General features: G+C 40.7%; 1 protein-coding gene across 1 annotated transcript in view; it reads left to right on the top strand.

Annotated features, from left to right (window-relative positions):
• The first annotated feature begins 9,427 nt into the window (after positions 1-9,427).
• The window catches only part of GTF2B (general transcription factor IIB), a 38,669-nt gene continuing 33,999 nt past the window's right edge, over positions 9,428-14,097 (top strand). Inside the window, exons 1-2 of the mRNA XM_063625368.1 lie at positions 9,428-9,588; positions 13,851-13,957. Coding sequence (XP_063481438.1) covers positions 9,572-9,588; positions 13,851-13,957 — 124 coding nt within the window. The 5' untranslated portion in view covers positions 9,428-9,571. The remainder of the gene's footprint in view (positions 9,589-13,850; positions 13,958-14,097) is intronic.

Genomic DNA, 14,097 nt, shown 5'->3' with positions numbered 1-14,097 from the left:
ATGTTGTAAGCAATGCAAGACAGTAATAAGAGAAGCAGTTTTATTTTCTCATCATATGACCACACTTTATAATTAGTACTTTCAGAGTTTTAAGATTCAAATAATATTATATAATCTGCAAAGAGGTACTCATTTTACACAATAAGGCTTTTAGCATGTGATATTCACGGAAGCAATAAAAATGTAATACGAAAATTCATTCTTTAAGAAAGTAACAGGTCACATGAATATGAACATATTCTACCTTCTCATTTTCCCCCAGTAGCTCATCAGGGCACTTGATTAATGGGACTTTAAAGGCAAACTTTATCTAGACTAAAATAAGTGTACTTGAGCCTGGGCGCGGTGGCTCACGCCTGCAATCCCAGCACTTTGGGAGGCCAAGGCAGCTGGATCACTTGAGGTCAGGAGTTCCAGACTACCCTGGCCAATATTGTGAAACCCTGTCTCTACCAAAAATACAAAAATTTGCTGGGCATGGTGGCAGGCGCCTGTAATCCCAGCTCCTGGGGAGGCTGAGGCTGGAGAATTGAAATGAGAAAGTTGTTATTTTCTGGAATACATTAACTACAGGATGCATGATAAAACAACACTAAATAGTGTGGCAAAACTTTTGAAGTCGTATACTTACTGCAAAATCGTATCTTTTTGGAAAAAGATATTAATTTTAAAAGAAGTCACAAGCTATTAATGTGAAATCTTTAGGGTTGTTTTGTTTTGTTTTTTTCTTATTTTCTTTTGTCATCCCCATCCCCTGGCCTCCCTCTCCACTTGTGAGTTTTGTTCTTTTTATAAGAGCAGTTTAGGTCTAAAAGAAAACCACTACTTGCTGAAAGTTGAATTAAGAAGTGAATTAATTTCTAGCAATGTTCCTCCCCAAATCTGTGAGGAGACAGCAGTTAATATTTTCTATTTATAGATTATTAATGTTTTAAGACTATATTCTAGTCTTAGAATATAGTCCTCCCAGCACTTGGAGAAACTGCTGGCTTTTCCCAATGAAAAGCTGGATTTATTCTCACCTGGAAGACAATTCACCAACATTGGGAAACCAGATGTATTAAACAGGGTTCCCTAGAGGGAAAGAACTAATAGGAGACATATATATATGTCAATTTATTTGTCACCAATTTTCCAATCATGCTGCTTCCAAGTCCCTGACCATTCAGCCAAACCATTGGCTACAGACAAGGGTGGAAAGGCTGATGGCAGCATGGGTCAGGGAGGGGATGTTGCCACTACTGGGGATGGAAAAGCTGATTCTTCTGGCAAACAAGATTCATCAGAGTTTATAAACTCAGTGTCCCCAGCTTCATCAGGGTCCTCCCACACGTCCCCATTCCAAGTTGCAGGGTCCCATTATTTTCCAATCAATCTCACTTTAACAGTAGACACCTGGTGAGGCTGTGCATGCACCTTTCATTGCATGTCAGTCACTCACATAAGAGCTTGTGTCTGTTTTTCCACAATTTCAACTCTTTCTTTACAGGACATAAGACTCTTACTCAAGCTGGGCATGGTGGCTCATGCCTGTAATCCTAGCACTTTGGGAGGCTGAGGCAGGTGGATCACAAGGTCAGGAGTTCAAGACCAGCTTGACCAACATGGTGAAACCCCATCTCTACTAAAAATACAAAAATTAGCCGGGCATGGTGGCGCATGCCTATAATCCCAGCTACTCAGGAGGCTGAGGCAGGAGAACCGCTTGAACCCGGGAAGCAGAGGTTGCAGTGAGCTGAGATCGCATCGGTGCACTCCAGCCTGGGCGACAGAGCAAGACTCCATCTCAAAAAAAAACAAGACTCTCACTCAGGGCAATCTTAGCCGATTTGAGGCTCAGTATCTGCTTCTGAAGCCAGGAGACAGAATTCCTAAGTTCATCATTTTATTTCATCACTTTGTCCACTGAACTTAGGAGCAACCAACCAGCTTCATAATGTTTCTTGGTTCTCCACATATGGTCAAAGGTATTATGTATAGAGTCACTAAACTCCTTGCCTCTCATGAGCAGTGAATCCGGAGTGTCAAATGCATTTATTTTGCATAACTCTCTAAACAGTTCACGCCAAGGACAATCAGTGTTCTCCACACTATTAGAAGTAGAGTCCTTAGCATTTTTGGGTGTAATCATATTAAGCAGCCAACTCCAGAAGCCCAAAAACCAACGAAAGAACCCCATCCTTAATATTCTGTTCCTCTAGAACCATTCCTGGTACTAAAATCTGTATTAGTCAGAGTTCCCTAGAGGGACAGAACTAACTATATATATGTATATATACATATACACACACACACATATATATACATATATATATACACACATATACACACACATATATAGATACACACACACACTAACTATATGTGTATATATAGGATTTTATTAAGTATTAACTTAGACGATCAGAAGGTCCCACAATAGGCTGACTGCAAGCTTGAGGAGCACGGAGAGCCAATCCAAAGCTCAAAACTGAAGAACTTGGAGTCTGATGTTTGACGGCAGGGAGCATCCAGCACAGGAGAAAGGTGGAGGCTGGGAGGCTAGGCCAGTCTCGCCTTTTCAGGTTTTTCTGCCTGCTTTATATTCGCTGGCAGCTGACTAGATTGTGACCACCAGATTAAGGGTGGGTCTGTCTTCCCCAGCCCCCTGACTTAAATGTTAATCTCCTTTGGCGACACCCTCACAGACACACCCAGGATCAATAGTTTGGCCTGCTTCAATCCAATCAAGTTGACACTCAGTATTAACCATCACACCAGAGTTTCAAATAAATCTCTAAAGAAACAAATACAACAGTTAAATTCAGGATCACACATGGAAGTACATTTAGCAATGGGATATGAGCCAAGCACATTTCAGTTTAGGGAGCACATGATCCGACAAACACAAGTGTTCTTGTGCAGACAACTGCCTAGAATATTTTGGATCACAGCTGCCCCATAAAATGAAGTCCATATGATTGCTGCAGTTTCACTGCTTGTGGAATCTATTTCTTGATCTTAAAATCTGTGTATCCATATTTCCGCACATTGTATTGCTATTAGGAGATATACTACATGGATTCTGGTGCCAATTTGTCAGGGCTGCAATCCCAGCTCTGCCATTTACTAGCTATGTAATTCGGGCTAGTTCCTTAACCATTCTGTACCTCACTTTCTCCATCTGTGAAATGGGGACAATAATGGTACTCAACTTACAAAGTTGTTGGAAAGACTGAATGAGTTAATATATGCAAAGCCTTAAAATAGTACCTGGCACATAAATAAATACTGTATGAATGATTGATACTATTCTTAATATCACAATTATTAATTTTGATTACTACTTCTACCTAAATTTAAATACAATTTTATAGCCCTTATTTAAAAATCAAAAAGATGGCAAATACTTCTACAAATATAATCTGTATTTGTCACAGCACAGTAATGTGGGCCTTAAAATGTAGTCTTGCAATCACAGTTACATGGTATGCATGCATAGAGGCAGGAAAATTTTATTTTATTTTATTTTATTTATTTATTTTGAGACAGAGTCTTGCTCTGTCACCCAGGCTGGAGTGCAGTGGTGCGATCTCAGCTCACTGCAACCTCTGCCTCCTGAGTTCAAGTGATTCTCCTCCCTCAGCCTTCCTAGTAGCTGGGACTACAGGTGCCCACCACCACACCCGGCTAATGTTTGTACTTTTAGTAGAGATGGGGTGGGTTTCACCATACTGGCCAGGCTGGTCTCAAATTCCTGACTTTGTGATCCGCCCACCTTGGCCTCCCAAAGTGCTGGGAGTACAGGTGTGAGCCACTGTGCCCGGCCTTTTATTTTTATTTTATTTTATTTTATATTTAATATTTTATTTATTTTATTTTATTCTATTTCATTTTATTTCTTTATTTTATTTTATTTTTATTTTTATTTTTATTTTATGACAGAGTTTCACTTTGTGCCCAGGCTGGAGTGCAGTGGCATGATCTCAGCTCACTGCACCTCAATTTCCTTGAACTCAGGTGATCCTCCCACCTCAGCCTCCCAAGTAGCTAGGACTACAGGGACGTGCCACCACACCAGGCTAATTTTATATTTTTTGTAGACATGGGGTTTCTTTATGGTAGCCAGGCTGGTCTTAAACTCCTGGGCTGAAAGGATCCTCCCTTCTTGGCCTCCCAAAGTGCTGGGACTACAGGAGTGAGCCACCATGGGCAGCCGTAAGCAGGAAAACTTTAGAATCAGTTGTTTCTGGCTGTGAATTCTACCTACATCACTAACTTATTGTGTGACCCTGGGAAATTTACCTACTTGATCTCTCTAAGCCTTTAGAAGCAAAATAATAATAATACTTGCCTGACAAGATAACCAAAAAGTAGGTAAGATAAAATGTGAGGTGCCTGGCAGAGGCCTGATGCATAAAGACCTGGATGGAGCCTACTTCAAAGAACTCAACTATTTCTTGTAGCTTCTCCAGGGACCCTCTTTTTTTCACTCTCTAGCTCCCTCCCACCAAGCTTCTACTACACAGCATTAGGCGTGTGAGGAATGTATTATTCTTAAAAATAGAAAAGTGTAGCTGTCCTATTTTTAAGAATACAACCTTGGACACCTGTACTGCAAAACCTCCATGTTAGAGATCTATTCCACTCAGAAAAGAAAGAAAAAGAAAAACTTAGATGCAGACATAATAAAGCCAACTTCCAAATGATGAGCAATCTACATTGCTCTCCAATTTCTATGATGCTCCACCAGCCTCCCAGTCCCTTCGCCTCTATGCACTGCAATGCAGGTACCCTCATAATATTGTGGAGGGGCAAGTAGGGGTGAGGGATATTTCTGCATATTGGAAGTGTGAAATTTGGCTTCCAGAACCCATTGCACTGCCTCGGCTTCAGCAGGGCCTTACTCTTTTGCTTGGTGAAACCAAACCAAGAAGCAGGCCCAGGATCAGCTCCAGCAGAAAATTTGTTGTGTTAAGATATCACTGGTGACTTGGTAAGTATTATATTGCTATATAAAAAAGGTTTAAAAGTCCGTATTTCTAAGAGATGTACATAAATGTATATGTGGATTCAGGTAATAGATAAGCTTTGTTTTAAAATAATTCAGCAAACGGAGAAGTAAAGAGAAGGATACATGAAACAAATGTGTCAACATCTTGATAACTGTTTAATCAGGATGATGGGTATGATGGGGATTTATAATGTTATTCCCATTATTCTGTCCCATTTTTGTGTTTGAACATTCTCAAACATAATTTTAAAATCTGAAAAATTTAAAAAACCTTCACATTTTTAGGAACAATACATATGGTCTTGTAGCCACCAGGCACATGAGGCTTGTCTAATATCCTAGGCATCTTTTTCCATCTCCAGAAGAGTCTAGTAGGATCTGGTCTGGTCATACATTCCATCAAATCCTCTGTTCTTCCTAGTCCAACAGAATATGTCTTTTAATTTCCAAACAAATATTTCTGAAGCCTTGCTTAAGTTAGGGAATTGCCATCTTCTCCAACATCACCATCCAGACACTTAAAAATGTTTTCAAAAGTGAAACCATGAGGTAAATCTAATGAACCTCTAAAGTATTATGACAGGTAAAATAATCTAGACACAAAAGATGACATATCATATGATTCCATTTATATGAAAAGCCCAAGAAAGCAAATCTATAGAGACAGAGAGTAGATTAGCGAGTCCTGGGGCTGGGAGTGGGATAGGCATATACTGTAAATGGGCATAAAAGATTGTATTGGGATGATGGAAATGGGCTAAAACAGGATTGCGGGGACAGTTGTATGACACAGTTGCCAAAAATCATTAAATTTTAAACAGGTGAATTTTACTATATGTAATTATATCTCAATAAAGTTGATTTTTAAAAAAGAAATCTAGCTAGGTCATAAGCATTTTTGTTTTTTTGAGATGGAGTCTCGCTCTGACACCCAGGCTGGAGTGCAGTGGTGCAATCTTGGTTCCCTGCAACCTCCACCTCCTGGGTTCAAGCGATTCTCCTGCCTCAGCCTCCCAAGTAGCTGGGACTACAGGTGTGTGCCACCACACCTGGCTAATTTCTGTATTTTTGGGAGAGACGGGGTTTCACCATGTTGGCCAGGCTGGTCTTGAACTCCTGACCTCAGGTGATCCACCTGCCTTGGCCTCCCAACGTGCTGGGATTACAGGCGTGATTCACGATGCCAGGTAGGTCACAAGCGTTTTTAAATCATTTATTAGTCATGTAAAACATTTTATACTTAAAATGAACTATAGCACATCAACTTGAGATTTCACAGTAGTAATATAAACTTTTCAAATAACTTTCTAAGTTAAAAAGATGAATTAATTTAAACCATTGCTTTAAATTATTTTAATTTACATAATTAATTTAAATAACAATTATTACACAAACCAGAAGTTTTGCTGAATGCTAGTTAGGTTATTGATTCCCAAGTGATAAAACCCCAGCTCTGTGTGTGTGTGTGTGTGTGTGTGTGTGTGTTTATTTTAACCTCAAGATCAATAATAAATATTAAATGGGATTATGTTGATTAAAATGCTTTGTAAATTGCCAGTGCTGTACTAACAAAAGAAAGCGAATGGCTTACCTAAGGTGCCTTCTATTTTTTTTTTTTTTATTATACTTTAGGGTTTTAGGGTACATGTGCACAATGTGCAGGTTTGTTACATATGTATCCATGTGCCATGTTGATTTCCTGTACCCATTAACTCGTCATTTAGCATTAGGTGTATCTCCTAATGCTGTCCCTCCCCCCTCCCCCCACCCCACAACAGTCCCCGGAGTGTGATGTTCCCCTTCCTGTGTCCATGAGTTCTCATTGTTCAATTCCCACCTATGAGTGAGAACATGCGGTGTTTGGTTTTTTGTCCTTGCGATAGTTTACTGAGAATGATGTTTTCCAGTTTCATCCATGTCCCCACAAAGGACACGAACTCATCATTTTTTATGGCTGCATAGTATTCCATGGTGTATATGTGCCACATTTTCTTAATCCAGTCTATCGTTGTTGGACATTTGGGAGGCAGCACTACTGGTTAAATTAACTCCTGCCCCACCTGGAGAGTCTCTCGTCTGTCATAAACTTGTAAGAATTTCTTTTGTATTAAAATAGAAGGTGCCTTCTATTTTAATACAAAAGAAATTCTTACAAGTTTATGACAGACGAGAGACTCTCCAGGTGGGGCAGGAGTTAATTTAACCAGTAGTGCTGCCTCCCTTTTCTAGGGTTTCAGTTTCTTCCTTCAACAAACATTATTGAATGCCTACCATGAATCCACCAGGTGCGGGTCCATGTTCTGGATCCTCAAGAGATGCACAGTTGTCTTATTCCTCCTGTTTCTCCAAGCTAAGATGCTTTACCATGAAACCTCTACTGGACTGAGGTGCAGCACCCGCAAGCCCTTTCCTGGTTGCACTTGACACAGCTGAAAAGGGCTGGCATTTTTCAAACTTTCCCAAGTATTGAGGGAGGAAAAAAACCCCACAAGAGTACAGTCAAGTTTTTAAAATTACAGAATTACAAAACAGAAGATTGGGGTTGGGAAAGAAAAAAGAAATCATGCTCCCCTGTTCCCACCTAGATTTGAGTTCCGAAAATCCTGCCTCTCGCACCTCTTTTTCTTTCTAAGGAAGCTAGTATCTCCCACCTTCTCAAGAAAACAATGAGTGCTCCATTACATTTAAATCCCATCCCCAAATGAAGGAAGCAGTCATTATCTTCTAAGTTCTCAGCCCCATGAAAACCACCATGAAAATACCAATCCCCGTATTTTCAAGAATAGTTCTCAGCAAAGTGTTGCCGCAGGAGAATACGGTCAGGCAGATCCACACTGATTTCCTAGAACTAAATCGAATGGAAAACCCCGGCCGGGCGCGGTGGCTCACGCCTGTAATCCCAGCACTTTGGGAGGCCGAGGCAGGCGGATGACGAGGTCAGGAGATCAAGACCATCCTGGCTAACGGGGTGAAACCCCGTCTCTACTAAAAATACAAAAACAAAATTAGCCGGGCGTGGTGGCAGGCGCCTGTAGTCCCCGCTACTCGGGAGGCTGAGGCAGGAGAATGGCGTGAACCTGGGAGGCGCAGCTTGCAGTGAGCCCAGATCGCGCCACTGCACTCCAGACTGGGCAACAGAGGAAGGCTCCGTCTAAAAAAAAAAAAAAAAAAGGAAAACTCCAACTTTCTACACCTAAGTAACAAAAGAACCAGAACCAGACGTTACTCCCTTCGCAACCCCCTCCCCACTACACAACCCCACACCCACACACACAATCCCCCCCCACCACACACACACACACACACACACTTTTGCCGTGTGGCAGATGTGAAATTGAAAGTATCTCTGATTCGTTGCTTTCTGCAACCAATCAGACGTTTGCATAGGAGTGTAACTTTGTAACTTCACTTTAGCCTCTGATTGGTTGCTTTCCACAATCAATCAGACTGATTGTGGAGCCACTACTTCGTTTACATAGGATGTACACTATGTAACCAATGGGAAACCTCTAGAGGGTATTTAAACCCCAGAAAAGTCTGCAAAGGGACTCTTGAGCTCCTATGCGCTACTCGGTCTTGCCCTTTCGTTTTCAATAAATCTCTGCCTTTATTGCTTCATTCTTTCCTTACTTTGTGCGTTTTGTCCAGTTCTTTGTTCAAAACGCCAAGAACCTGAATACTCTCCACCGGTAACTATTATTGTTGTTAGTAGTAGTGGTATTACTATTTTGACGTTAGTTTGGCTAATTAATAAATCTCGGGATCTTTTACATTATCTAGATGTTCTGCCAAGTTTTCTATATGTAGCTATCAGCCAAATTTACAAAGGCCATGAAAAAAAAATAATCAGAGCATGGCCCATATCGTCGTGCCTCTTGTGTACACATTGGTCTCACGTAGTTTTGTTTCATCTCCTGCCAATTCTAAAAGGGTATGCAAGGCAAGATACTATAACCTATATAAACCTACATAACCTGTATAAAGGACGTGCCTAAGAAGACAACATGCTAACTGATGACAGATCCTGAACAGACACTTGTTCTGGATGACCTAAGTGAATTTCTCTTTTTATTTCAAATTCCTTAGAAAGAATCACCCTTGGAGCACGTGAGAACTGGCTCAAATGGGAGTGCCTGACGCGGGGTGGGGGGGCTAGGGGGGTAGGTGGTGGCCGTGAGAAGGTGGGAGAGGAAGGGGTGGTTAGATTGTTAGGGATGCAGGCTTTGGCACCACTACGAAGCCAGGGTTTTCTTTGTGTTTTAACTGTCAGATTGAGAGTAGCTCTGTTGTAGCCTCTTTGCAGGGTTCCCATGAGACTTTTCCTAGGTAGTTACGTCGACTCACTTAGCAACATAGCAAATTACAGAAACGGAGTAAGAACGTAAGAAATCGCAAAGCACGTGACGTATGGGATCTCACTGTTCTTGGCCCTTCTCCCGACCCGTAGCCCTGCTCTGTTACGACTGCGTGGGTGAGTCGTCTATAAAAACTCATCTCTGCGCGTCTCTTCGCCACATTCGCTTCCTGTTTTCGGCGTATCTGTCGTGTCTTGTTGCAGGCACCGCAGTCGCCGTGAAGATGGCGTCTACCAGCCGGTTAGTATGTCCCGCCGAGCCCGGCGAGCTGAGGGGCGGGCGCGAGCGCCGCCGGCTTTTAGGCGGCCTCCGGGCAGCCTCGTAGGGCTGAGCGCCTAGGGATATGGGAACGAAGCGGCGGGACTGGCCGACGGGCCGGGACAAAGGCACTTCCAGACGGCAGGACTGTCAGGGTGTCGCAGGGGTTACCGAGCTGTTGACGTTATTGCCCTGGAGTCTTATGTAGACATCACCCTATGTGGGTCCTAGTGGGCTTCTGTGTCCCCAGTCCTTGCCCTAGTATCTTTTCCGAGTATTTCAATCTCCCTTTATTTTCTCTTCCTCCCACCCTCCCTCCTCCCCTCCCCCGCGCCCCCTCCCCCCGCCGCCGCTTGTTTTTTTCATCTGCGGCCCAAACATCCGGAGGGTCCGTAATTTCTCGTTTTCAAAGGAACGGGAAACAGTTAGTTTCAGGTTCTTGTCTATCTGACAGCTAGCAAGTTGGGAACGTCAGCATTGGTAAGCCAGATGGAACCTGGTTGGTTACCGTCACAGCGGGCCTCAGAAGTGGGAGCTAGAGCCATCGGAAGAGTTGATTAGTTCCCTGCTAAAGGATTTGTTTACAGATATCGTTGCCTGGGTACTTCTGAAGAAAATCTTGCCAAAGCAAATTAGTTATATGTGCTGGGAGGTCGCTTTTTAGTATATATTTAAGAATGCAGTGTACTCATATCTACAGGAAATGCATGCAGTACCCTCAGGAACAGCCTTTAATCTTGTGACCTGAAAAATGCTTGCAGACCCTAATTATGTCTCTCATTACCACTGTGAGGTAGATATTAGTATTTTTGCATAAGTGTAAACTGAGTCATGCCAATGTTGATTTTTCCAAGGTTAGTGTTAGAGTGTAGAGTCTAAGAGAACCTGTTTCCTGTTATCCACACCTGGCCTTTGGTTAACTAATCCTGTGTTGAAAGTATCAAATTAATTCTACAGCTTCTGGAACTCTGGCACTATTTTTCTGACCCTGCTATCATCTGTGGAATTGGTTAATTTCACAGCGAAAACCATTTTTACAAAATAGCCTTTTCTGGTAACTGCCAAGACTTACATTTTATGATTAGAAAAAGAATTTGGGGTAGGAGGCAGCTTTAGCTAATATACTGTTTGAACAGAACTCATAAAGCCAGTGACACTCTTGTTTACTGATTCTGATTCTTGGATTGGATGCTCAGTCATTCTATCTGGGTGTTGTTCTGTCACTTAAGGCCTCCTTGTAGGTAAACGGAAAACTTGGGCTCCCCAGATCACTCAAATACGACTTAAATTCTACCATGGGTTTTTTTTTTTTTTTTTTTTTTTAATTCTATCATGGCTTTTTAAGTCTGAAATTCTTTTCTAGATATGTGCAATTTATGTATCATAGCAGTTATTGCTCAAGTTTTTCTATCAGTGACAACAAAGAAAGTTAAATGCAGTATTTTTTATTTTATGGAACAGGCCTGGGCTGAAGTGCAGGTGGCACGATCATGGCTCACTGCAGCTATGACCTTCCCAGTTCAAGTGATCCTCCCACCCCAGCCTCCTGAGTAGCTGGGACCATAGGTGCACACCACCGTGCCTGGCTAATTTTTTTATTTTTAAATTTCATTAATATTTTTGTGGAGACAAGGCCTAGTTACATTGCCCAGGCTGGTCCCGAACTCCTGGGCCCAAGCAGTCCTCCGGCTTTGGCCTACCAAAGTGCTGTGGTAACAGGCATGAGCCGCTGCGCCCAGCCTAAATGTAGTATTTCTACCTTTTGCATATTTTTCCTTCAGTAATATGTATTGTTACTAGGCCGTGAAACTGGCTGGTGTCCTCACAGAAGAGTACAAATGTTGAGTTCAAATGTAAGCTCCGCCACTTATTAGTTCCATGACTTCAGGCAAATTATTCTCTGAGCATAATCTTTTAAATGTGTAACAGTGCCTTTCTTGCATGATTGTTGTGGAGATTGACAGTAATAAATGTATAACACAAGTAATACAGTCCATGCCCAATAAATGATAGCTGTAAAATGGGGTTTGGGATTATCTGGTACTTTAGTAGTCTCGAATCGTTTTAATGTCAGTGGTGGTTGTTTCTCTATTCCTCCCCATTGTTTCTCTGTGTTACCACCTCCACCACCCCATTTGTATGGTTCCTCTTTCGTATTGTGGGTAATTTGATCAAGTTTACTAATTTAGCATACTTTTATTTTGATAAGTAGCACATACAAATGGTCCAAAAGCAAAATTGCAATAGACTAAAACTATGAAAAGTAGTCTCCCTCCTTTCTTAGCTCCCAGCCATCTAAGTCTCTCTGGATCAGCCATAATTACTAGTCTGTTGCTGTTTTCCTAGTGCTTATGCTTTAACAAATGTATACGAATAGTTCTAACCTCTCTTCCCCCACGAAAGTGACCTAATTTAAACTCCATTCACTACCTTGCTTTTACCTTTTTTAAATGAAATTAGCACAGGTTTTAAAAGTGGGCAGCTCAGTTACAAAGTGAGCACATATATATAGCTACTACCCAGGTAAGGAAATCAGATACCACTAGCACTAGCTAAGACACTAGCAAAGTCTCTGTCCTCAGTCATTCCCCCTCCCTTGAGAAAACCACATCCTGATTTCTAACACCATCAATTCGTGTTGCCTGCTTTAAAGTTGGCATAAATGGCATACGTATTCTGCTGTCTAGATTCTGTTAGTATTTTGAGGTTCATCCATGTTATGGTGTGTGGCTAGTTCATACTTTTCAGCTTTGTATAGGTTTTCTACCTTATTCTTCACTCTTCATATCTTTGAGATATTTCTGTATCATTACACAAACTATAGTTTTCTACCTACTTTTTAATACTGCAGAGATACTAGTTCTTAGCACTGTGTTGCACATGGCCTCCTCTTTTACTAATTTGTAATTACTGTTACTCTGCTAACATTTTCCTTTATTTCAACATGGTTTTTCATAATTTTTTAATTTTATTTGTCATAATTTATTAAAATACTTTCCTTAGAGGAATTTATGGAATAAGCACAGATATGAAGTAATACTCATCCCCCCATGTTCCCAATGAGAAGATTCAAGACATGTTCTAGTTAAGCTGACTGGATAAGTTTAGGGGGGAATATGGATTATTTTATCAGTTTTCCCGTAGATACCACCTTCTAAGTTGAGAGTTAACATTCTGAATTGTATTTGCTAGCATGAGAAACTTTACCCGAAACCACAAATACTATTTACATACTGTAAGAACAGTTGATTTTGTCTTTTACGTGTATCTGATGTCCATAACCTAACCATTTATTGTATTTCAAATGATTTTTAAAAGGGCCTTATTTGCAGTGATACCAAGAATTTATGATTGTGAGGTCATACCCCCTGCAATAATGATCAAATCTTTGTTGCTTTTACAGCTGATTTTGTCAGATCATTTAAGATTAATGTGTCAAAAAAAGATGAATGTGTCTTCTGCAAACTGCTTTGTTGTTCAAAATAAATTGTTCAAAATAAATGGAAAACAAACTGCTTTGTTGTTCAAAATAAATAAATTTTGAAATTTAATTTTGTTCAAAATAAATAAATGTTCAAAATTGTTCAGAATAAGTTGAAAACAAACTGCTTTGTTGTTCAAAATAAATCAATCAAAATTATTAATATCACAAATAAATTAACAAGTAGCTTTTGAAACAATTTCTTGAATGATAAATTCAGTAACTCTATTCTGGACTAAAGGAAATCATCAAGTCTTAAGTTCAGCAGAGCAACTTCTACCATCCCTCATTTCTATACTTACTGGGTTCAGTGTACTATTTAAATCTGTTACTAAAGTAGTTAACAAGTAGAAAAATACAGAGAGAAATTGTTCTCTGACTAGAGAAATAAGTGGCAAAGAGCACAAACTGGATGGTAATGTAAATGCTGCAGGTCATTATGGTAGCTAGTCATTACTACACTAAACATTTCTAAAAGTCTTACTGGCGTACATATTAAGAGAAGAAACAATTATTTTCTATTTATGTTTTGAAAACCTTCCACAATAAAATAAGAATTCCAATGGAAACTACTTGCCAGTTAACTAGCTGGAATTTAAAATAACCTAACTGGGATGTTTACTTTGAAAATCTAGCTTGTATGCGTTACAGTCATATGTATGAAAAAATGTTCACAATCTTTGTCTCCCCATCCCCCGTCCCAGAAGATTAATTTGATACATGTTGGTTGGGAAGATGTAAAAATACAACTTTTTTCTTTTAGTTTGGATGCTCTTCCAAGAGTCACATGTCCAAACCATCCAGATGCGATTTTAGTGGAGGACTACAGAGCCGGTGATATGGTCTGTCCGGAATGTGGCTTGGTTGTAGGTGAGTTGTTACTATGGTTTTAATTTAAATTACTGTTCAGGAGGCCAAGCGTGGTGGCTCACGCCTGTAATTCCAGCACTTTGGGAGGCCGAGGCGGGAGGATCACCTGAGGTCAGGAGTTCGAGACCAGCCTGACCAAC

The sequence above is a fragment of the Symphalangus syndactylus genome, chromosome 12 (assembly GCF_028878055.3).
Source record: "Symphalangus syndactylus isolate Jambi chromosome 12, NHGRI_mSymSyn1-v2.1_pri, whole genome shotgun sequence".
Classification (NCBI taxonomy): domain Eukaryota; kingdom Metazoa; phylum Chordata; class Mammalia; order Primates; family Hylobatidae; genus Symphalangus; species Symphalangus syndactylus.
Note: the sequence above shows the minus strand (reverse complement) of the source record. Positions and strands in the feature narration are given on the sequence as shown.